We start from the raw sequence: 24,395 nt of genomic DNA, 5'->3' as shown, positions 1-24,395 counted from the left end.
TCGATTATTTTGACTTGTTTTTCTTTCTTCTACACTACAGTTATATCTGGTGTATTGTGTGGCAGATGTTTGTCTGTTTGTAGTTGGAAGTCCCGTAATATTTTTGCATCTTCATCTTCTACCACTTTTTCAATTTGATGGTCCCACCAATTTTTGGCTACAGGTAGCTTGTATTTTTTGCAGATGTTCCAGTGTATCATCCCTGCTACCTTGTCATGCCTTTGTTTGTAGTCAGTCTGTGCGATCTTTTTACAACAGCTGATTAGGTGGTCCACTGTTTCATCTGCTTCTTTACAAAGGCGGCACTTGCTGTTTGTGGTGGATTTTTCGACTTTTGCTCTTATTGCATTTGTTCTTAGTGCCTGTTCTTGTGCAGCCAGTATTAAACCCTCTGTTTCTTTCTTCAAGCAACCATTCTTAAGCCATTGCCAGGTCTTGGTGATGTCTGATTTTCTACTTATATTGTGCAAATATTGACTACACCGTGCTTATTTTTCCATTTTTTGCTCGGTTCTTGACTTGTTCTTTCTTGTAGGCCTGCTTTGTTTCATTGGTGTTGAATAGTTTCTCGTTCTTGATCATTTGAAGTGCATCTTCTTCACTCTCCTTGATATATTCTTCAAGGCCTCTTTTCTCCTCCTCTACTGTTTGATGGACTTGCAGCATTCCTCTTCCACCTGAGCTGCGAGGGAGGTAGAGCCTATCTACATCACTGCGGGGGTGCAGAGCATGATTGATGGTCATGATTTTCCTGGTCTTACGATATAGTGTCTCTTGCTCTGCCTGGGTCCAGTCTATTATTCCTGCAGTGTATCTGATAACATGTATAGCCCAGGTGTTTATGGCTTGTATGGTGTTCCCGCAATTGAGTTTGGACTTGAGGATTTTTCTAACTCTCCTGATGTATTCACTTCCAATTTTTCTTTTAACTTCAGTGTGTGCAATGTTATCAGCCTGGAGAATGCCCAAGTATTTGTAATGTTCTTTCTCTTCCAGGTTCTTAATGTTGCTTCCATTGGGCAGTTCTATTCCTTCTGTTTTTCTTATTTTTCCTCTGTTTATTATTAATGCAGCACACTTGTCGAGTCCAAATTCCATTGCTATATCGCTACTGAATATACAGACAGTGTATAGAAGTGATTCAATTTCTGACTGGGACTTTCCATACAACTTCAGATCGTCCATGTAGAGCAAATGGTTTATTTTACTTGATGTTAAGAGGTGGGAGCTGCAAGCTATTATTAATTAATTAATTAATTAATTAATTCAATTTCTATACCGCCATTCCAAAAATGGCTCAGGGTGGTTTACACAGAGAAATAACTCTTGCAACCTGGTGAGAGACCTAGGTACGGGGAACTTGATACTTGCTAGTGAGTTGTTTCTCTTGTGCTTTTTTGCAGACACAGGAGGATCCCAGAGCTACCGGCTTCATCGACGGTGAACTTGGACCAAGCCTCAGAAGGATGAGCTCGTGACAGAGATTATTTTTGGTCTGAAGTCTGGATCCAAGCACATCACTACCTTATCTAGATGAAATTTGGTATAAGATTCATCTATACGAAGCGCCAGGAGTTCACTTACATGTTTCGCACTCGTTGTCACCACCAGGAATATTGTCTTCAGTGCCACCAATTTCATAGCAGCAGTTGTCATTGACTCCAAAGGTTTTTCTGTTAAGGTGGAAAGCACAAGTGACAGACACAATTTGTCCATGGGCTGTCGCACTGGTGGGTACATATTATTTAAGCCTTTCATGAATTCCTTGCTCTTTGGGTGGGAGAACAGTTTTCCCATCCCATCCCATCCACTGTAGCGTGCCAAAATAGCTGCCAAATGCACCTTAATTGAGTCATTCGCAAGCCCCTGTGTCTTTAAGGATGAGAGATATAGCAACACCTCCCTCAGTGTTGCCTCTTTGGGTGTAAAGAACATTGACCTTGCATAGTTGTGAAACCTCTTCCACTTGGCCCAATAATTTCTTCTGGTGGAAACCTTTCTGTTATTAAGCAAGATTTTCCTCAATAAACTATCCTCCATGCTGTAAGATTTAATGTGGTTAGGTTTGGGTACAGCAGTTGACCCTTCTCTTGACTTATCTGGTCCGGCTGTTGAGGTAGTCACCTGTGGTTCTGGTCAGAAAGTCTGAGTAGCTGTGGAAACCATGGCTATCTTGGCCAGCAAGGGGTTAAGTACATAAGAACAACCCTGCTGGATCAGGCCCATCTAGTCCAGCATCCTGTTTCACACAGTGGCCCACCAGATGCCACTGGAAGCCTACAGGCAGGAATTAAGGGCATGCCCTCCCTCCTGCTATTACTCCCCTGCAACTGGTACTCAGAGACGTCTTGCCTTGGAGACTGGAGGTGGCCTATAGCCCTCAGACTACTAGCCGTTGATAGTCCTCTCCTCCATGAAGTTATCCAAACCCCTCTTAAAGCCATCCAGGAGTTGAGTTAGTTAGTTAGTTATTTAACACACTTCAATACTGCCCAAAACACACGTCTCTGGGCAGTTCACAGCAATCAGAATTCCTCATGTTTTGTCCTGCAGCACCTTGGCTACCACCCTGTTCAACAGGGGATACAGTGGATAAAAATAAAATGTACTCTGAGTCCATTGGAACTAGAATGCATCGCCCTTGGAGTGGCTTCCTAGTCCCATTCTGGAGCAGTACTTCTTGCATTTCTTGTTCTGGTCGGTTGCAAACAGGTCCACCGATGGTGTTCCTCAACATGCAAACAGCTCTTTCAGGAGTATTTGATTCACCTCCCCTTCGTGTTGCTGCGGCACATGAGTCCTGCTCAACACATCCGCCAATGTATTGTCTTCCCCCTTTATGTGGATGGCAATCATATGAATCTTTTGGGTGATGCACCAGTTCCACATCTGCAGACTGAGCTGACACAGTGGTTTTGATACGGTGCCCCCTTGGTTGTTTATGTAAGCAATTGCAGTGGTGTTGTCCATTTGTATTTGAATCATTTTTTATGATGGTGTTTTGAAAAGACTCTAGTGCCTTGAAGGCAGCCAGAAGCTCCAGGAAGTTTATATCCAACTGGCTTTCTTGTGCAGACCAAAGGCCCTGCGCCCTTAGCTCTGACAGATGAGCCCGCCCCAGCCCAGCATGGAGACATCTGTCATTACTGTCAGTGTGAGAACTAAGGTTTTGAATGGTATCCAACTGCAGGAGATTTGCGCTGTTGGTCCACCATTGTAGAGATGCCAACACCTTCTTTGATATGAGCAGGAGCTTGCTCTGTGGGTCGACATTGGGATGAAACTCCAACAAGTACCATGTTTGCAGCTTCCTCAGTCTCAGTCTCGCATATCGTACTGTAGACGTGCCTGAAGCCATCAGGCTCATAAGCACCTGGATCACTCTTGCTTTCTGTTGTGGTGCTGTTTGGAATGTTTTCACTATTTGTCATATGTGTTCGTACCTTTCCTCTGGTAAACACACCCTATGTTCTTCCATGGCTAGTACGGTGCCAATGTACTGGACTCGTTTGGCAGGTTGTAGATGTGACTTTTTCCAATTAATCTGCACCCCCCAATTGTGTAACAGTGATGTCCTTTACCTGGGATATTAATTGTACCCTTGTTTTTGCAGTGAGGAGCCAGTCGTCTAGCTATGGAAAGATGGAGAGGCCCCGGATCCAAAAGTAGGCTATGACTGCTGCCATACATTTTGTGAACACCCTTGGGGCTGTCGCTAGGGCGAAGGGTACCACAGTGTACTGGTACATTTCTGTATCCACCGTGAAGTGTAGATACTTCCTGTGGTTCTTCTGTATGCTGATGTAGAAGTATGCATCCTTCAAATCCAATGTCGCGATCCACCTTTCCTCGTGTAGAAGTGGAAGGATTGCTTGCAGAGTTATCATGCAAAACTTCTGTACCTCAACATACAGGTTCAACTAGCATAAGTCCATTATTGGGCGTATGCCCCCATCCCGCTTCGGGATCTGAAAGTACTGGGAGTATCTATTGGCCACTGTGTCTGGGGACTATGAGAGTTGTAGTCAAAAAACAGATGGGGGGCCAAAGCTGAACAGGCTTGCCGTACGTCCTTGTCTGTTCAAGTAGAGAATGGCAGTTATATTGTCTAGTTCTTTCTGTACTACCCTCCCTTGAAGTAAGGGGAAGAAAGCTCGTAATGCTTGGAACACTGCTAACAGTTCCAGAAAATTTATGTGAAACATTCTTTGTTGTCCCTCCCATATTCCCTGAGTTTGGCAACACCCACAGGGTGCCACCCATCCTGAGAATGACACATTGGTTATAACCCTGGCAGTAGGAGTCAGAAACTTGAACTTCCTCCAGCAAGTTTCTGTCCAGAATCCACCACCGCAGGGAGTGTAGGATCGACACAGGGATGTGCAGGTTTATCTGTTGACTGTCTATTTTGGGTCTGAAAACAGAGAGGAACCACAACTGAAAAGAACGCGTCCTCAGACAGGCATATTGGGCAGAAGCATTACAAGAGGCTAAAAGTAAAAGTTACAAGAGGCCCAGTAACCTTTGAATTTGATGTGCCCACTGAACCGGCTTCTTCCAGAAAATGTGAACCATGCTTTTTATCAGCAGGTACCTTTCATTTGGTAAGTATGCTCTTTTAGTCTGTGTGTCTTAGACTGACCCAATGAATGGTATCCTTTCCACAGAATCTAGATGTGACTTCTTTCAGTTTACCTGGATCCCCAGGTCTTCCAGGAGATGCAGTACATACTTTATCTGAGAATGCAATTCATTTTCCTCACCTGCTGTCAGGAGCCAGTGATTTAGGATGGAAATACTGTAATCCATTTGCAGATGAGCTATAACTGAACTCATGCATCTTGGAACAGTTGACAAACCAAACAGAAGCACATTGTATTGGTACACTGCACTTCCCACTGTGAACCTTAAATACTTTCTATGGTTGCTTTGAATGCCTATTATGGAAGTATGCATCTTTTAAATCCAATGTTGCAAGCCATCCTCCTTGTAAAGCAGCAGTAGGCTACCTTGCAGCACCATCATATAAAACTTCCTTGTATGGACATATTTGTTCAACCACCTCAAATCCATTATGGGCCAGATGCCTCCATCCCCTCTTTGGGGTTTGAAAGTAACAAGAGCAGAACCCTTTTCTCTGATAAATCCACTGTACTGAGGCAACTGCACCCTTTCCCAACAAAACCTTCACCTCCTCTATTAGAATAGAAGTTGCAGGAGTATATTTTATACCTGCATAAATAGGTAGAGTTTTGAACTCTATCACATAGCCGGTCTTGACAATGCGCAGCACCCATACATATGATGTTATGTTTTGCCATGCAAGGTGCATAGCTCGCTAGTCTTATAGAGGTGGAAGTTTCTATGGAATCCGGTTGAACAGCCAAAACATCAAAGATGATCCTTGCATGGCACCTGTTACTTACTGAGAAAGTGTCTTGCCCCATATGTCCCTACCCAAACCTTAAGATCTTCTTTGGAGGTTCTCTTCCGGGTGCCCCTGCCAAAGGCGGGTGGCTACCAGGGAGAGGGCATTTTCGGTGGCTGCATCTTTTTATGGAATAGTCTCCCTGGTGAGTTTCGCCTGGCTTCATCTCTTTGCTCTTTTAGATGTCAGACCTTTTTGTTCACCCAGGTCTTTGAAATTTTGGTTGTCAGATTTGATCTGATTTTTAACTAATTTTAAAATGAGTTTTTAAGCTGCTTTGTATTTTCTTCTTCTTTGTCTGTTATGATTGAATGTGTTACGCATTTTTGTTCTATTTTTTTGATCCTCTGTTGTGAGCCATCCAGAGAACAGTTTGTTATGGGGCGGCTAACAAATAAAGTTTATTAATTACTACTACTACTACCACCACCACCACCACTACTACTGGAACGTTGTTTGCCTTTGACGCTGTAGCTCTTTTATTGATATTGATGATAGGGTCTCTTGTAATCCCTCCTTTCTGGTGGTTTAAAAGACTGGCACTGGTGGTTAAAGGGCTTATTTGGGTAAGATGGATAAGATTGTGTACTAGAAGATGTAAACATTTTCAAAGTATACTTTGATTTCTTTGACTTCTCCATCGTGTTGTCATCTCTTCACTAAACAAGCCCTTTCTGTCCAAGGTAAGGCCCTCAATTTTATCTTTCATATCCAACTGCAGGTTCACAGAATGTAGCCACAAATGTCTTCACAATGAAGCAGCAGTTACCAGTGACTTTGAGTCTGTCTCCACTAGGTGTTTTGCTGTGCTAAATTGTTGCTGTGTGTTATTAGTGGATTTAGCAAAGGTATCTTTGAATTTCCGATGAAATTCCTGTGGTAGGCCCTTTATGTCCTGTTGCAAATTTTCCCAGATTGAGTGGTGGAACTTGGCCATGCAGTCCATATAATTTACAATCTTAATGGATAGACACGTAGTAGAGTACACTCTCCTACTTATATTATCAATTTTGTGGCCCTCCTTGTTTACTGGTGCAGAGTGGGGATGGCCTGACTTGCTTGAAGTTGCACAGTTGGTCACTTATGTGTTTGGCATGGGATGTTTCAATAGAAAAGAGCCAACATCCTCTTGCACTCATGTAACTATCAGGCAGTAGCAGCCTTTCCTTTCCTGTAAAGAGTGAACCGGAAGTGAACCCTGTCCTGACTGACAGGCAGTGAATTCTGGGGATCAGCCACTCAGCACATGGTGGCCGGGACCTAAAAGGCCTGGTGGCTGGAAGTGAAGAGGGTCTTTGCTCTCAGGAGTCAGGAGAGTGATGAGAGAAGATGGGGAGCAGGCTTAGTGAGCACCAGCCATGAAGTCTGGCTGCCTCATGGCCAACAGACAGCCTGGAGACTTCTCTCACTGAAGGACTTCTGCAGATCCTTGAGAGACAGGATTGCAGGAAACTTGAATTATCTCCTGGAGTTTGGGGTGAGTTCAAGGGAAAAGGAAGCCAAGGGCTTTGGCTTCAGGAAAGATTTAGCCAGGGAACCGTGTGTTAGGTAGCCTGGGTTAGATTTCTTTTGATTTTGTGCTTTTGCAAATCCCTACAACTGGTTTATTGTGTTTTGATTTGTAACGTAAGAAATCAAACTGACCCAATGCCTTTTTCCAACTAGGGCATTGTAAAGGTCTCTGTAAACTCTCAAGGGGGCTTTTTGTATTTTCTTGCATTTTTGTTCTATGCAACTGGGTAACCACGATTTTAAAGTGTGCCACTCCAAACACCAGCTGGAGTGATCTTAGGAGGTAATCTTGTAAAATACTGAGTATTTTTACCTGTAACTCAAAGCTGAGAGTGCCTCAGACTGAAGCAGTCTGTAGCATTTTGAATAAAGTTTTTTGTGTGTTTTTTTGTTCTTTGCATTTTACCTGTCTCTGAGTGGATTTTTAACTCAGGAAAAGGGGTTTTACTCTGGTGCAAACATGCCTCAATGTTAATTGTTCAGCAGCTTACCAAGTTTTCTCTCCATGTGCAGGCTGCACGTGGAAGGTTTTCTGCACTTTTCATTTGTTAACGAGAATGAGCGTCTCCCTGGACAATCACACAAATCCAAGGAGAGGTTTGAAATTAGGGTGTGGTTGCAGCATATTTTCTTCCAGTTTAAGTGTAAAGGAACAGCCTTTGTTGAGCAAACATGGAGGAAATGAATCAGCATTTTTCTTTCCCCCACGCGAACTTGCTCTGAGACAAAGCCTGGGCTTGAATCCGCTAGACGCTACAACTTGGTACAAACCTTCTAGTCTCTAGAGACTGGAATCACAGTACTAAATGCATCTCATGCAGACTGTGCAGCCTTTGTAATGACCAGGAGCATATGTAGAGCAACTGGTTGTGCAGAGTGAGAAGCTAACATAAAGACAGGGTCTATAATTTCTGAAGTCTGCTTTTTAAACTCCAGCCCCAAAACTTCAGGCATCTAAGACACCTTCACATAATATGCCTTCAACTCCTTACTTGGGGAGATAGAAGGTCTAGTCAGTACATTTTCATCCGGCAATGGGTCAGAGGAAGACGTATAATAGTTCCCAGAGGAGGGTCTCTCCTCCTCTTGAATCGCCTGAGCAGATATATCTGAAACATATGTATCCTGCATATGGCTGGTCTCCCCAGAAACCACCAGGACATCCTTACCAAGCATATCTTGAGTCTGCGAAACAGCAGTTGATGTAGGCAAAGGCTTTAACAAAGAAGAAGGACCTGCAACCACAGTAGGGACTTTAAACAGGGTGTCTCCCTTCTGCCTTTGGATTGCAGGTGGAGCTGTCCCATGTTGTCCAAAGCTGGTCACTCCTGTCACCTCTCACTCTCTCCAGCGAAACAGACCTTTGTGCCTTCCACAGACAGTAGTCATCATAGTCATATAGTAAGCTTGGTGACATAGTGCAGCAATATTCTTGAATGCTAGTTGGTTTTCTACTTCAGCTGTGGTGATGAGAACAACCCAGTGATGCAGGTGAACTCCAGTAACCAGAGCAGCTGCAGTAGTTCGAGCATTGTGTAAAAACGCTGTGTGAATCACCCCATGAAGTGGCATGACCCAATGCTGAATGCTTCTTGGAGAGTAATGTTTAGCTGGAGACACAGAAGGAGTCTTTGGAATGGGAATAATATCCTCCTCAACATCAGTGTTCACATACAGTCCTTGACTTTAAAATCATCTAAAAGTTGAAGCCAATTGAGTTCTTTCAGTAAAGCAAGGAATGGGTAACAGCCTGATTTAGACCAACATCCTCCCTGCCAGAATTTCTTCCTCAACACTGATGGAGAAGGAGGACCTCTGTTTCCATCAATGTTGACGGATCCAGCAATGGAGACAAGTGCCTCAACAGTCACTCCTGACATTGGCGCTGGGTCCAAAGCTTGCTTCTTCAACACTGAGGTCTACATCGATGACAGCTTCCATGTCGACATCAAAGGTGCTTAGCCGTTGCAGCAGACTCCTTCAGCAGCGATGTCGATGTCCGCTTTGGCATTGACACCGGAGATGCCTGCACCACCGTTGATTGAACCCGATGGGGTCGGTGTTCAAAGAGTGGACTTCAATGCCGAGGCTTCCATCAACTCATGGGGTCTTCACTTCTTCGACGGTGTCTCTGAAAGTAGTTCATCATCCAAGGATCAAAAAGATGTGGTGACTCCCAGAGGCAGAATTTTTTGAGACCTCCGCTGGGCATTTGAATATGTGCTCCCTGATGTCAATCTTGAAGCTGAAGTAGACACCAGTGGTTTAGTCGGTGTCGACACCAAGGCTGATACCGACAACAGTGCTGTGAAGAGCACCGCATAAGTGCTGGGGGCAAAGCACCTGCTTGTACAGAGCTGCCCGGAGTAGAAGTGCCCAGTTTTTAAAAGTTTGACGAGAGAAGGACGTGTAAATTCTGCAGGTCTTTGTATCATGATCCTCACCTAAACAGAGCAAACAGGAGTCATGCCGTTCCATAGAGGGCAACTTTCCCCCGCAATCCTTGCACTTATTTCCCAACGTCCATTGAGAAACCAGAAACCAAAAACAAGCCGCATCAAACTGGGAAAACAGTCCAAATCAGTTAACAAAAAACAGTCTGTTTAGCAATAAGAGTAGTCAGGAACCAGTCCAATAAGTCAAAAACACTTCACCAAACTCTCTTTCTCTCTTTAGAATCAAATCCAAGTGAGAAGCCCTAGCCAACAAGGTGAACACTTTGGCGGTAGGAAAGGAACTAAAGAAAGGGTGCTCCAACAGCCAAAAAAAATGGTCATGCTGAGAGCGAGGAGTGTGTGTGCTCCCTGTAGGCAGGGCTCAATCGCAGAAGCAGCCTCCTCCCCCTCAACTTTTCACTATTAAGGCTTGGATCCAGGTACAGAAGAAAACAGAGGAGAGAGGGTGACTCTGTGACTGGGCTCTGCCTATGGAGAGAGCCCAATCACCAAGGTAAGTGCATCTGACTGCCTCTCCCTCCACTGCATGGATCCCCACTAAAAAAAGAAGAAGCTCATCACTGATCAACCTCATCACTGATTGGAACATGATTGTTTCAAAGTGGGATGGGTATGTGTGTCTTGTTTACAGCAGACCACTGAAAGGAAGTACTTAAATTACAGTGTAATCTTATGCAAGTGTACTCAGAAGTAAGTCCCACTGAGTTAAAAGGGGCTTATTCCCAGGTAAACAGATATGGTTGTGTTAAAGCAATATGGCTGACTAGTGTAGCTTGTTCCCAACAGCACACATGTACCAAAATACCTTGAGGAACCATATGACCAGTAAGATTTTTGTCCGGCGGGTGAACTGAGTCAATATTTATTTACCCTTGCCAGAAACAAACCCCAAACCCCTAAAAGTAGTAATTGGTCACTAATTTGGCCCTCAGGAGATTATTTTGAGGATGAAAACATGAGGGGCAGAAGCCAGGGTTTAGGACTAATAATCCTCCTGGTGCTCAAGCAGAAGCTTGCCTACCACAGGTTACTGTACAACAACAAGGCCTCAATGTGGAGGATTCTTCAAAAGCAGCTTGAAGCTTCTTGTATTTCTTTAGCACTCTTTGTTGCCATTCTACCATTCAGCCTACGCAGGGTATTTTCCTGGATTTTATTCTATTATATACGTTTTATTTATTTATCATATGTATATACCACCTGATATGTGTATCTCTAGGCGGCATACACAATTTATAACAAAACAAATATAAAACAGAAACAATTACAAGAATTTTACAGAGTAAAAACAGTTAAAACAATTTCACAGGATGAAAGCAAACGGTTTAAAATTAATTTCAATTAAAAGCCTGAGAAAACAGGTGGGTCTTGAGGGTCTTGTTAGTAAAAACAATTTATTTATTTATTTATTTATTTAAACATTTTTATACCGCTCAAAACTTACGTCTCTGGGCGGTTTACAACAGAATAAAAACAAAGTAAAACATTAGTTAAGACAAAAATGGGGGGAACACACACATTACAACAATTTAAAAATTTAAAAATAATATTTTAAAACAGCATTATAACCATTAAAACAACATTAATTAAAAGCCTGGGTGAAGAAATGTGTTTTTAAAGACTTTTTAAAAAGCTGTCAGAGATGGGGAGGCTCTTATTTCACTAGGGAGCGCATTCCAAAGCCTCGGGGCAACAGCGGAGAAAGCCCGTCCCTGAGTGGCCACCAAGACAAGCTGGTGGCAGCTACAGACGGACCTCTCCAGCAGATCTCAGTGGGCAGTGGGGTTCATGCAAAAGAAGGTGTTCCCTTAAATACCCAGGGCCCAAACTGTTTAGGGCTTTATAGGTTATAACCAGCACCTTGTATTTTGCCCGGAAACATATCGGCAGCCAGTGTAGCTCCTTCAATACAGGAGTTATATGGTCTCTTCGAGATGACCCAGAGACCAGCCTGGCTGCCGCATTCTGGACCAGCTGTAGTTTCCGGACTACGTACAAGGACAGCCCCACATAGAACGCATTACAGTAATCCAGTCTGGAGGTTACCAGCAGATATACCACTGTTTTGAGGTCATTCACCTTAAGAAACGGACACAGCTGGCATATCAGCCGAAGCTGATAGAAGGCACTTCTGGCCACCGCCTCAACCTGGGACACCAGGGAGAGGCTCAGATCCAGAAGCACCCCTAGACTGCGTACCTGTTCCTTCTGGGGAAGTGTGACCCCATCCAGAACAGGCAGATCAAAATCATCTCTCGAGTTCCAACCCCGGACAATGAGTACCTCCCTCTTAGCCAGATTCAGTCTCAGTTTGTTATCCCTCATCCAGCCCATCACCGACACCAAGCAGGCATTTAGGGAGGTTATGCCCTCTCCCGATGATGCTGACATGGAGTAATAGATTTGGGTGTCATCAGCATACTGGTAGCACCCTGCACCAAATCTCCTGATAACCTCTCCCAGAAGTTTCATGTAGATATTAAACAACATTGGAGACAATATGGAGCCCTGGGGAACACCATACAAAAGTTCAGATTTTAAAGAACAGCAGTCTCCAAGGGACACCATCTGGAACCTGCCCGAGAGGTAGGAGCGGAACCACTGCAAAGCAGTGCCTCCAACTCCCAACCCCCTCAGACGCTCCAGAAGGATACTATGGTCGATAGTATCGAAAGCCACTGAGAGGTCCAGAAGGACCAACAGAGCCACACTTCCTCTGTCAATTTCCAATTGGAGATCATCCATCAGGCCGATCAAGGCAGTCTCCACCCCATAGCCAGCCCAAAAGCCAGTTTGAAATGGGTCAAGATAATCAGTTTCATCCAAGACTGTCTTGGGTTAACAATGGGTTAACATCCTGACTAATGAAACGAGGACACAGGAGGAGACTTCCCCACTTCTGCAGTGCATGTACAGGAAGAACAATCTTTCTTCCAGAGCGTGGGCAGAGCTCGCTTCTGCATCACCACATGCAGGACTAGGGGAGTTGTGCACTACCCCTGTCACGTCAGTCACTAACTTTAAAAAGAAAATTTTGTTTGCAATGCAATTCTACATAATATAAATGAAAACTATTTTACTGGAGGAAAAAAACATTTCTTTTCTTTTTTTAAAAAAAACTGGCTGATATCCAAACAAGGACGCAGTGTGTGACTTCTCTCAGTGCAGTCAGAGGCTTCCTCATGTATGCAGCACACTCACAGGGAGAGTGATTTTCACTTATCTTCTCTGGCTCTGGAAGTGTTCTGTGCCTTCCCAAAATATGTCCCCAAGCGTTGCATAATCCTCAGGGACATATTTCTGGAAAGCACAGAACACATCCAGAGAAAGGGAAGATCAGTGTAGAGTTGCATTGCAAGCAAAATGGTTCTATACTATTGTGCGTGATATGTATCTGAACCAGTTACTGAACCACTTTTTAAAGTTAGTGGCTGACGCGACGGGGGTAGTGCACAACTCCCCTAGTCCTACTTTGCACGTGGTGATGCAGAAGCAAGCTCTGCCCACGCTCTGGAAGTGATCTGTTTCCTCTCTTATAGATAGCTTTCAGAGCATGGGCAGAGTCGGGAAGTTTCACCTACTTCCACAACAGCATGAGTGAAGAAGAACTGGGGGAGTTGCATGTGGGCCCCTGCAGAATCCTGGTAGAGTATCCTACTGAATTTTGTTAGGATGTCAGCCACAGTCAGAAGAGTTAAAAATACTGATAAATCCAAACCAGAACCAAATCCAAACGTTTAATAGTTCGAATTCCTGTTAAGAGAATTGGGCAAGCAACAAGGATGTTTCCCCCACAGTCTCCCTATCTCAAGAATGTGAAAAACACATTCAGAGTGAAGACTAGACCATATTTAGAAGTTTGATACCAATAGTCAAAACTATACACCACAAGTGTTGAAGGAACCTTTTGATACTGGACCCAGAAGAATCTCACAGGTCAAATCTTGGTCTGTCCCATAACTCTTATAGCTTACTCCTGAGGTAGTTACACTGTCTTCAACAGGACAACTGCATAAGAGATTGCTTGAGAACAGCAGCTTAACTGACTTACATTCTTAGTGTAAAGACACCAGGCCGCCCTCCAGTGGTCCCTCTAATTTTTTCCATCTCTGTGCAGAATGATTTTTGTTCTGGGTGGCAGTATCAAGGCTGTGTGTGCACATGTGAATTCAGAGAGGGGACTTCCTGATTCATCCTAAGTGGGATAAAATTAACTGAGCAGACATTTTAAAACTTGTGAGCACGCACATATGCGCACGCCTTAGAGGGAACATAGCTGTCCTCATGGTGCCCCCTTCAGCAAGACTGTAAGTCATAAAAAGAGTAGTTGGTTGCTGGATACAATGTGGGAGAGCAGGAGAGCTTCACTATCAGACATATACAAATGCACTTGCCAGCTAGCCAATGGCAAGTGTCCCCAGCCCTCTGGTAAGCAGGACACCCAGCAGCACACAGATCTCCTCACCAGAAGTCTCATTTCTACTGCCATATTTGAAAAGATAAGGAATGACAGAAATCCTTTCTGAGCAGTAGGAGAGGGCTCCCTGTTTCTTACCCTCTCCATATCTCAGTGCAAACGACAGAAGACCTGTTTTTCTCCTAGGCCCTCTGCCTGTGTGCCAGTAAACAATCTGAGGCAAGAGAAGGGATTGGTGGTGACCACAAATAATGGCTGGCTAGTGAGCTAAGTCTACATTTGTAGATTTCTGTTCCCTACTGTGAATACACAGACACATCACAATGTCAGAGCAGTGGTGTGCCAAAACATCAACATCTTGTATAATGTGACAAGGTTTAGGATGGTTCTGTTCAAGTCCTCTGAGGTGCCCCTCTATGCCTTGTTCTGTGTGCATGGGGAGGGGAAGGCTTGTGCCTCTCGTCTTTCAGAGTGCCAAGAGCTCTGGACTTAAGATAATACCTGTGTTGAAGCTGGCACACTTCCATCGAAGCCAATGAGTTTAACATTTAGAGCCCTTTCTCATGATCAGTGAGAAGGGCTTGGTAGAGGGAGGCAGGGAAAGTTGCTCAAACTTACCTTCCCCGCAGACGATCCCTTGTTGCTCCCTGGGCGGGCGGATTGCCCGCCCATACGATTGCTGGCAGCTCCTGGGAGTGCGGAGGGCCGGGGACGGGATGCGTCCTCCTGGCCCTCAGAACTCCCATAACGCACCACGAATGCGTGGTGCATTATGGGTATGCCAGCAGCGCCAGCTAAAAGCAGCCGGAGCTGCACATGAGTAGGAAAATGGGGTTAAGGGAGTGATTGCTCCCTTAACCTTATTTAAGAGGGTGGCTGCACAGGCAGGTTTGCTGCTGTGGTACCGTCGGTAGCTGTGGCTTCACATGCGCAGGCAAGAGTGGGCTTGGTTGCCTTAGCCCACTCTTGGCTATGCATGTGACCAGCCTCTTAGAATGTTAGGTATTCTTGCTTAGGCAGTTTGTGAACTGCAACCTTGCAAAAGAAGAAAAGATATCCAACTACCAACTAACCATACCTGAAGGCTGCTGAAATGCTGCTCTGGCAGTTGCTGCTGCATTTCATCCAGATTTTGCTGGACCTTAAGCTGGTTGCTATCCGGCTTTGCCCTGATATTCTCCTGTGTTATCCTATCACAGCCCGTTTTTGATGAGTTTTGTTTCCAATAAAAAGGACCATTTCTGATCGCTGAGGAAGGTCTGCTAATGGTTCTTAAATGGTGAAAGAAAATTGTTACTTGCAGTTCCAATTCCACTCTTACCAGTTTCATAAACAAAGTTTCACATTACTCTCCTATAAAGCAAATATTATATCTAGAATGTAACATCTTGCACACTGAAATTGTTTAATAGCTACAGAATATTATATATAGCACTTGTAAGAAAAATGTTTGTCAACAATTGATAATTGTTAATTGATTGCGGTTAATTGATTGTTAATTGAGTGATAATTGTTAATTAGGGGGCTCCTAATGGAGCCCCCCCCCAAAACATCAAATAGACATTGGTTAAAGCAAGTATATACCTAATATACAAAACAATCAAACAAACATAAATAAACTATATACAGAGCATTTGATTTCATAGAGCTTTCGTGTGAATGCAAAAGGATATATTGCTCCATGTTGGATACTTAGAGCCAAGTTAGACATTCAGTGTAGACCTAGGTTGAATATAGAACCCAGATCTGTATTCAACATCTAAAAAACAGCAGGGAAGAATAAGATATAGAGAACAGAAGAGCATACAGAAGGCAGAAGCAGAGAAAATATAGAGGGCAGAAAGAGAGAGCAGGGGAGGAGTGCCTAATCTTTCTTTGCCTGCTACTTTTCTCCTATAGCACTTTTCTCCTTTTCTCCTGTAGTTCTCCTTTTCCCTAGCTGGAGGTCCCAGATCATGTTTGCCACAGGGGATGCAAGGAGGAAGGGGAGAAATTACACATGGTTGAACCCATCACTTCTCCCCTCCAAAACACCCTCCCCTGCAGCTTTTAGATGTCTGTGAAGAACTGCACTCCCAGTACAAACTGTCTCCTGAACATCTAACTTGATCCTTGAACTTGGTACACAGAAGACCAATGGTACCTCTTACATTTGATGGCCTGTTGGCCCCATTATTTACATTTCTTTCCTCTTTTTATCCATGTGCATGTATTTATACAGGGAAGAATATGATATAGGGGGATAGGCCACCTCCTGGACTTGTCTTCCTCAGTGCTTTGTTCTGGCCCTGAGGGCCTTCTATTTAGGCAATGTGAGTGCACCTAGCTCTTAGGGCTTGCAGAAGGCTGCAACCAGGTGTCCCCTCCTCTCTCCCTTGCATGGAAGACAGGGGCCAAGAAAGATGGTGGCCCTGCTGGGCAGGTCCCCGCATCTCCTTCCTTAGTTCTGAGCCTTTGACTTTAAATAAGGACAGCAGCTCTTTCAAGGAACAGGAAAAAGACCAGGGATGGAGGGTGTTCTCTCCATCTGAGAAGTGATGGGGTGCCTTGGGCACAATAGGCAGAGCTCCTTCCCCTCCCTCTGCTAGGACTAGGGGTTGTCCAGTGGAGCTGATGGGCAGGCAGTTCAGGACTGACCAAAGAAATTCCACACCATGTGGAATAATCCATTTATGAAGCCATTCAAATAATTGATTAATTAATTTATGAAGCTATTATGAATCCATTTATGTCACAGGGCATGGCAGTACATTGCACAAGTGTATTTTATTCAAAGAGTTATCTCGTGTATACAAAGGATTCTGTGAAGTCATTCACACAATCAGAGAGGCTATTCTCATGTCACGACTGCAGGAAAGCAGGCTAAGGGAGCCCAGCTCACTTTCCTGCGGTCATGGGAACTGCTGGGAACTGTGCAGTTTAGCCTGCGCTTAGCCCGCTTACATTCTCACCTCCCTTAAACGAAGTTAGTGGAGCAAGCACTCCACTAACCCCATTTGACTGATTGTGTGCCACTAGGATGCGGCTCCGTGCTGCGGTGACACATGAGTAGACCCCCGGCCAGGAGGCTACAAACAACCTCCCGGCACGGGCATCTCTCCAGAATGCTCCGCACACTTGCGCAGGGCAACTTGGGACTTTCAGGGATCAGGCAGCTCCCGATCCCTGCATGTCCCCAAAAGACATGCCTGCTGTGACAGAGCCGGTAGTTGTGTGCGCGGTCGCACTGGGCGAGCACTCTGCTCATGCGTGGGGAGAGCGGGCTAAGCCCACTCTCCCCACATACCACCTTGAGGCACTTCACTTTGATCGTGTGAAGTGCCTCAAAAACTACCCAGGTTTGGGAGCTGTGTGTGCTCCCAATTTTCGGCTGTATGGAAGCCAGGTAGAAGGAAAACTGTAGTGTTTCCTCCTATCTTGCTTCCACACAATCACTTCTACCCAGGTTTTCCTCTTACCTTGCTTCCACACAATTGAAAATTGGAAGCACACACAGCTCCCAAAGCCAAGTAGAACACAGTTTTTGATTGTGTGAATGACCTCTGTGTCTATTTCTTTCTTTCTGCTCTGGAGTAGGGGTGAGGAAGCATACAACTTGATGATGCCATGATATAGGACAACTTTTATAGCAAATGACAGTGGTGGGGGAGAATTCAATGGAGCAGAAGCATGGGTGTTTCTGAATAAAATATTTGAATACAGAGCAATTTTGGTGCCACATGTACAAAGAGGAAGAGGAACCTGGTAAGAACCAGGAGAATGAAAGATGGCAGAAAGTTAAAAGTGGAGGAGCACATTGGAGACTCTGGAAGAAGATATTGTGAAAAACAAGAGACAAGGTCAAAGCTATGTATAGGTAAAATGAGTGCTGTCTTTTGAACTGGAATGGTTGGTCAACTTATGATTGATTTAGCAAACATGTCTGCAGAAAACGAGAGAGAAACTGCCACCGGAGAGAAACCCATGAAGGTGGAATGATCAGAACCAGTTATGAAAAGGAATGTTAAAATATTTAGAACTTATAGGACCACTTAACTGATAAATGATATATAAATGAAATAATCAAAAGCAGTTTTAGAAGGACAGATGGCATATTTGAGGCAAACTACACATAATAAATTCCTAAAATGAGTAATAAGTAGATTGGTCAAACCTGACCATAAACATTACTAGATTAGAAGAATGCAAAGTAAGTCACCTCACGTTTTACATTGGTTCATATACTAGCTTTTTTCAGAATAAAAAAAGCAAAATATTCCCCAAACTGACATTCAGTTATTTATACAAATACTGCATACCTGAATTAAACGAACAGAATATTTACCTGTTGTTGGCTTTGGATGATGGTAAGTGTAATCCTGTTATCTGAATTTGATTGAGAGCCTCATCCAATTTAGATCCTGGTTTTCTCTGCACTGGGGGTTAAAAGGAGGCATGTATCTAAAAGCACTTTGCAACATACTCTTTTTTTTTTTAACACAGAGACTCCAGTATAGTCTTCAAAAACCCATCATTCTAAAACTGGTGCCAACACCAGCAATCCTTCACTATAATCCTTGACATTTCCTGCCTCAGTTATGCCTTGTTATCCCCATAACTTATATATAAAATATAATTAAATTAAGCAAAATTTGCAGGTGGTATATTGTGCAACCCTTTTAGATACTACCAATAGTGCTAGTTAGCTGTGGTGGAATAGAGCAGGGGAGAGGATTTTGAGGGATGTCTGGAGGAAATAGCAAGGGTTATGCAGCACATGGCACAAGGAGCACACTCCTTGGGAGTGCTCCTGTGCTGATCTAGTCCATGCAATGGGACCTATAAATTAACTTCCTGACTAACTGTGCCACTAGGAAGTTCTTCCCAACTACCAAAACTACCAGGCGTGTACTGATAGCTGGAAGATGTAGATAGATAGAAGGCAGCACCACACAATCGCCAGAAAGGGAAAACCTGAGGTTCCCAGCAAGCGCATGCACCCCGTGCGAATGGGCACTTCTGGCCATTTACTTATTTATTTATGTAAAATATGTATATACCACCCCTCTAGCACAATACTGATCGGGGTGTTTCATAACAATAACAATAATAAATTAATAATAACTCGATGTCTGGATAAAACAAACCAGTCAATAACACCTGTCTGACTGTGTAAAGAACAACAAAATCATCATCATCATCATCATTATCATCATCATCCCCCAGTGAGGCACTACCTTGGCGTGGTTGTGGGGCTTGTGTGCTCTGAGGAAGGTGAGAGCTATGCCAGAGGTCCAACCATACTGGACACGTCTCACCAGAGGAGCCAGACAAAGAGTGCCTCTCCCATCAACAATATGGTGAGACATAACTTTAATAAATCTATACCGGATCGGTCGTCGCCCGGGTCAACAAGGACCGCGCCAGATGCTATAGTCCCTGGACATCTGGTGGCAAGTGGGCAACAGGACTCAGGATCTTCAGTTGAGCAACCAGAGCTGGAGACAGCAAAGTTACTGGAAAAAACGTCGCTTAACCGAAAAAAATATACGAAAAATGCCAACAAGGAAATAATGATCTGCTATTACAAGTCTAGTCCAACTAGAAGAGGTTATTTAAAAAGAATGTACCAAATTTGGAAAGAGAAGCATCCAGACACAGAAATAACAGAACAAAGGCTAGCAGACCAGAGAAGATTCATAATAAGAAATAAAGTATTCACAGGAGTTGAGCTGGAAGAACTGCAAAGAGCAACACAGGCTCAAGATATGGAAGAAGAATTATCACCAATTGAAGAAGTTGCTCAGGCGCAGGTGGAGGAGGTGTTGGAAATCGAGAATGCCACTGTTGCTGAACTGTTTCAAAATCAAAACCAGACAACCTCCCCTTTTGCCTTCACCTCAAAAACCCGAATGCCATTTAACAGAAAAGCAACAGGAACTAAAGCAAAAAATAAATGAGCACATGAACCAAACAACCAACAGGGTTCGACTTCCAGCTCTAAAAACAGTTGCCAAAAAACAACTTGCTCAGGCATTAAAAGATGTCAATGCTGCACTTGCAGAGAAAACAACCAATAATTTGCAAGAAACAAACCAACTAATGTACAGTGCAGCAACAATAACAACACAAGAGCTCGGATATAAGATCAGTGGACCTGTCAAAAAAGAAAGCAGTACATCACCTAATGGAAGATTAGATTAGAAAATAAAATCTCCAGGCTTAGATCACATGCTAGTAAACTGAAAGATATGAAAGACAAGAAGCTGAAGAATGAAAACACCAAACATTATCTGATCCAAAAATACCACCTAGATTCAAGGAAAATTAGAGAAGTCCTGGAAATAATAAAGCAGCAAATAACAGCAGTGTCAAAGAAGATTAGCAGATACGAAGCCAGAATTACACAACACAGGCAGAATCTCCAATTCCAGTCGAATCAGAGACGTTTCTACCAAAGCATAGAAGGAGAAACTGCAAGAAACCTAGAAACACCAAATAAAGAAGAAACAGTGCAATTCTGGCGGGAATTATGGGACAATCCAATAGATTATAATAAAAAAGCAGGCTGGATGAAAGAGGTCAAAAAATGTAACCAACAAATGCAAGATCTAATAATAACACCAGAATTAATAAGTGAAAGAGCAAAGAAAATTAAAAATTGGACTGCGCCAGGTGACGATGAACTGCATGGCTTTTGGCTTAAACACCTAACAAGCCTTCATAAACAATTATCAAAACAGTTCAATCACATTATGAAAGGCGGTGATATTGAACAATGGCTAACAACTGGGAAAACTCATCTCATCATGAAAGACCCAGCAAAAGGTGCAGTTCCAAGTAATTATAGACCAATAACCTGCCTGCCAAACATGTTCAAATTATTAACTGGAATAACAGCAGATGAAGTGATGCAACACTTATTAACTAACAAACAGCTTCCAGCTGAACAGAAAGGAAATTGCCCGAACACCAGAGGCACAAAAGACCAGCTGCTGATTGACAAAATGACTTTAGAAAACTGCAAGAGAAGAAAAACAAATAGAAGTGTTGCATGGATTGACTACAAGAAAGCCTTCGATTCATTGCCTCACACATGGATACTAAAATGTTTAGAAACAACTGGTGTCAGCAAAAACATTCAGATATTTATTTAAAAAGCAATGAGCATGTGGAGTACACAGTTAAGAATCAATGACGAGGCACTTGGACAGGTTAGCATTAGAAGAGGCATTTTCCAAGGGGACTCACTATCCCCTCTGTTGTTTGTAATCGCCATGACCCCACTTTCACAAATACTAAACAAAACAGGCCTCCGAGACCAAACATTGAAAACATCAAGTAAAATCAACCATCTGCTGTACATGGATGATCTGAAGTTGTATGGAAAGTCCCAGTCAGAAATTGAATCACTGCTAAATACTGTCCGTATATTCAGTAGCGATATAGCAATGGTGTTTGGACTAGACAAGTGTGCTGCATTAATAATGAAAAGAGGAAAAATAACAAAAACAGAACGAATAGAACTGCCCAATGGAAGCAAGATCAAGAACCTGGAAGAGAAAGAACTTTACAAATACTTGGGCATTCTCCAGGCTGATAACATCGCACACACTGAAGTTAAAAGAAAAATTGGAAGTGAATACATCAGGAGAGTTAGAAAAATCCTCAAGTCCAAACTCAATGGTGGGAACACCATACAAGACATAAACACCTGGGCTATACATGTTATCAGATACACTGCAGGAATAATAGACTGGACCCAGGCAGAGCAAGAGACACTATATCGTAAGACCAGGAAAATCATGACCATCAATCATGCTCTGCACCCCCGCAGTGATGTAGATAGGCTCTACCTCCCTCGCAGCTCAGGTGGAAGAGGAATGCTGCAAGTCCATCAAACAGTAGAGGAGGAGAAAAGAGGCCTTGAAGAATATATCAAGGACAGTGAAGAAGATGCACTTCAAATGGTCAAGAGCGAGAAACTATTCAACACCAATGAAACAAAGCAGCCCTACAAGAAAGAACAAGTCAAGAACTGAGCAGAAAAATTGAGAAATAAGCCCCTGCATGGTCAATATTTGCACAATGTAAGTGGGAAATCAGACATCACCAAGACCTGGCAATGGCTTAAGAATGGCAACTTGAAGAAAGAAACAGAGGGTTTAATACTGGCTGCGCAAGAACAGGCACTAAGAACAAATGCAATAAGAGCAAAAGTCGAAAAATCCACCACAAACAGCAAGTGCCGCCTTTGTAAAGAAGCAGATGAAACTGTGGACCACCTAATCAGCTGTTGTAAAAAGATCGCACAGACTGACTACAAACAAAGGCATGACAAAGTAGCACGGATGATACACTGGAACATCTGCAAAAAATACAAGCTACCTGTAGCCAAACATTGGTGGGACCATAAAATTGAAAAAGTTGTTGAAAATGAAGATGTAAAAATATTACGGGACTTCCAACTACAAACAGACAAACATCTGCCACACAATACACCAGATATAACTGTAGTGTAGAAGAAAGAAAAACAAGTCAAAATAATCGACACAGCAATACCAGCGGATAGCAGAATAGAAGAAAAAGAAATAGAAAAAAATCACCAAATACAAAGATCTACAAATTGAAATTGAAAGGCTGTGGCAGAAAAATACCAAAATAATCCCACTGGTAATTGGCACCCTGGGTGCAGTTCCAAAAGACCTTGAAGAGCACCTCAACACCATAGGGGCCACAGAAATCACCATCAGCCAATTACAAAAAGCAGCTTTACTGGGAACAGCCTATATTCTGCGACGATATCTATAACAACTGACAATAAAATTCAGCCTAATGTACTGGGATTGTGGATTTGGGGTTCTCATGAGCTGTACGCCATGATCATCACAATTATAACAAATTAAGGCTTGACTTATCTCGCTTTGCATGTAATGCGTCTATCTCATATATCAGTTTCAACTTTTAATTTGCATTACTGAAATTAATGAACTTTTGCACGATATTCTAATTTTTCGAGTTTCACCTGTATGTGTGTATATATGTGTGTGTGTGTGTGTGTGTGTGTGTATATATATCTGGATAAAACAAATCAGTCAATAACACCTGTCTGACTGTGTAAACAACAACAATAGTAACAACAACAACAATTATTATTATTATTATTGATTCGATTTCTATATCACACTTCCAAAAATGGCTCAGAGTGGTTTACACAGAGAAATAAATAAATAAATAAAAGATGGATCCCTCTCCCCAAAGGGCTCACAATATAAAAAGAAACCTAAGATAGGCACCAGCAATAGTCACTGGAGGTACTGTGCTGGGGGTGGATAGGGCCAGTTACTCTCCCCCTGCTAAATAAAGAGAATCACCATGTTAAAAGGTGCCTCTTTGCCAAGTTAGCAGGGGTTAATGATAAAACAAAATGACAAAATAATCATAAAATATAACATTAATAAATAAAATGATTAAAAACAGGATCCAGATTTTAAATCTTTTAAGATCTGATTTAAAAGTTGAAAGTTAAAAAGGTAAAAATCCAGCAGATTTGGGTTTTCAGATGCTTTTTTAAAACCCTGAGGGAGGGAGCATAGTAAACGCCTTCCAGGAGGGCATTTCAAAGGAGAGGGGCCACAACTCAAAAAGGCCCTGTCTCTAATCCCTGACAAATGAATCTCAGTCAGTAACATGGCTGCTGGATCAGGCCCAAGGCCCATCTAGTCCAGCATCCTGTTTCACACAGTGGCCCACCAGATGCCGCTGGAAGCCTACAGGTAGGAGTTGAGGGCATGCCCTCCCTCCTGCTGTTACTCCCCTGCAACTAGTACTCCAAGGCATCCTGCCTTTGAGGCTGGAGGTGGCCTATAGCCCTCTGACTAGTAGCTGATGATAGACCTCTCCTCCATGAAGTTATTCAAACCCCTTTTAAAGCCATCCAGGTTGTTGACTGTCACCACATCTTGTGGCAGAGAATTCCACAAGTTGATTGTGCATTGTGTGAAAAAGTACTTCCATTTGTTGGTTCTAGATTTCCTGGCAATCAATTTCAGGGGATGACCCCTGGTTCTAGTGTTATGTGAGAGGGAGAAAAACTTCTCCCTATCCACTAGTCCCAGACTGCTTAGTACCACTAACAGTGGCATCTTGGGGCATCATGGCAAAGTTAGCACCTATTCTATGAGGCACTTGTTTTAGCAGGGAGAAAAACTGGATGTGGGAATTAGATCAGAAATAAGATGATATTTGGTAACTGAGGTAAGAAATGGATTTATCTTAGTGATAAATGTCTATGTTTTAATACCTATTCAGTGGGAATAAAATAGTATTTTTCCATATCATTTTTCCTTTTTGAAAATGATTGCCATGTACCGTGCTTTAATATGGAGAGAGTAGGTTATATCTAAATAAATATCCAGGAAATTGAGATTCTTTCGCTCACCACTCACCATAAGTTTGTGGTAAGTCCAAAATTCATCTCTACCAACCCTCCTTTTCTTTTCTAAAAAAAATTATCAGTGGGTAGGAAACTTTACCTCATATTTGGAATTGGTGCAATTCATGACAGCCAGTCTGCAGAAGAATATTTAAGTGAAATACCATA

At 43.0% G+C, this 24,395-nt stretch overlaps 1 protein-coding gene across 4 annotated transcripts in view; it reads right to left on the bottom strand.

The window, feature by feature from the left end:
• CEP126 (centrosomal protein 126) overlaps nucleotides 1–24,395 on the bottom strand; it is a 68,398-nt gene that overhangs the window by 32,941 nt on the left and 11,062 nt on the right. For all 4 annotated transcript variants that reach the window (XR_008319621.1, XM_053310396.1, XM_053310394.1 and 1 more), the window contains exons 4-5: nucleotides 18,138–18,228; nucleotides 14,892–15,084 (exon numbers count right to left, since the gene is read on the bottom strand). Coding sequence is in view for 3 of the 4 variants with exons in the window: in XM_053310396.1 (XP_053166371.1) it covers nucleotides 14,892–15,084; nucleotides 18,138–18,228 (284 nt within the window). In the remaining variant the exon portion in view is untranslated. The remainder of the gene's footprint in view (nucleotides 1–14,891; nucleotides 15,085–18,137; nucleotides 18,229–24,395) is intronic.

Source organism: Hemicordylus capensis, chromosome 3 (genome assembly GCF_027244095.1).
Source record: "Hemicordylus capensis ecotype Gifberg chromosome 3, rHemCap1.1.pri, whole genome shotgun sequence".
Taxonomy (NCBI): domain Eukaryota; kingdom Metazoa; phylum Chordata; class Lepidosauria; order Squamata; family Cordylidae; genus Hemicordylus; species Hemicordylus capensis.
The sequence above is the reverse complement of the archived record's forward strand: the minus strand, read 5'-3'. Positions and strand labels throughout refer to the sequence as shown.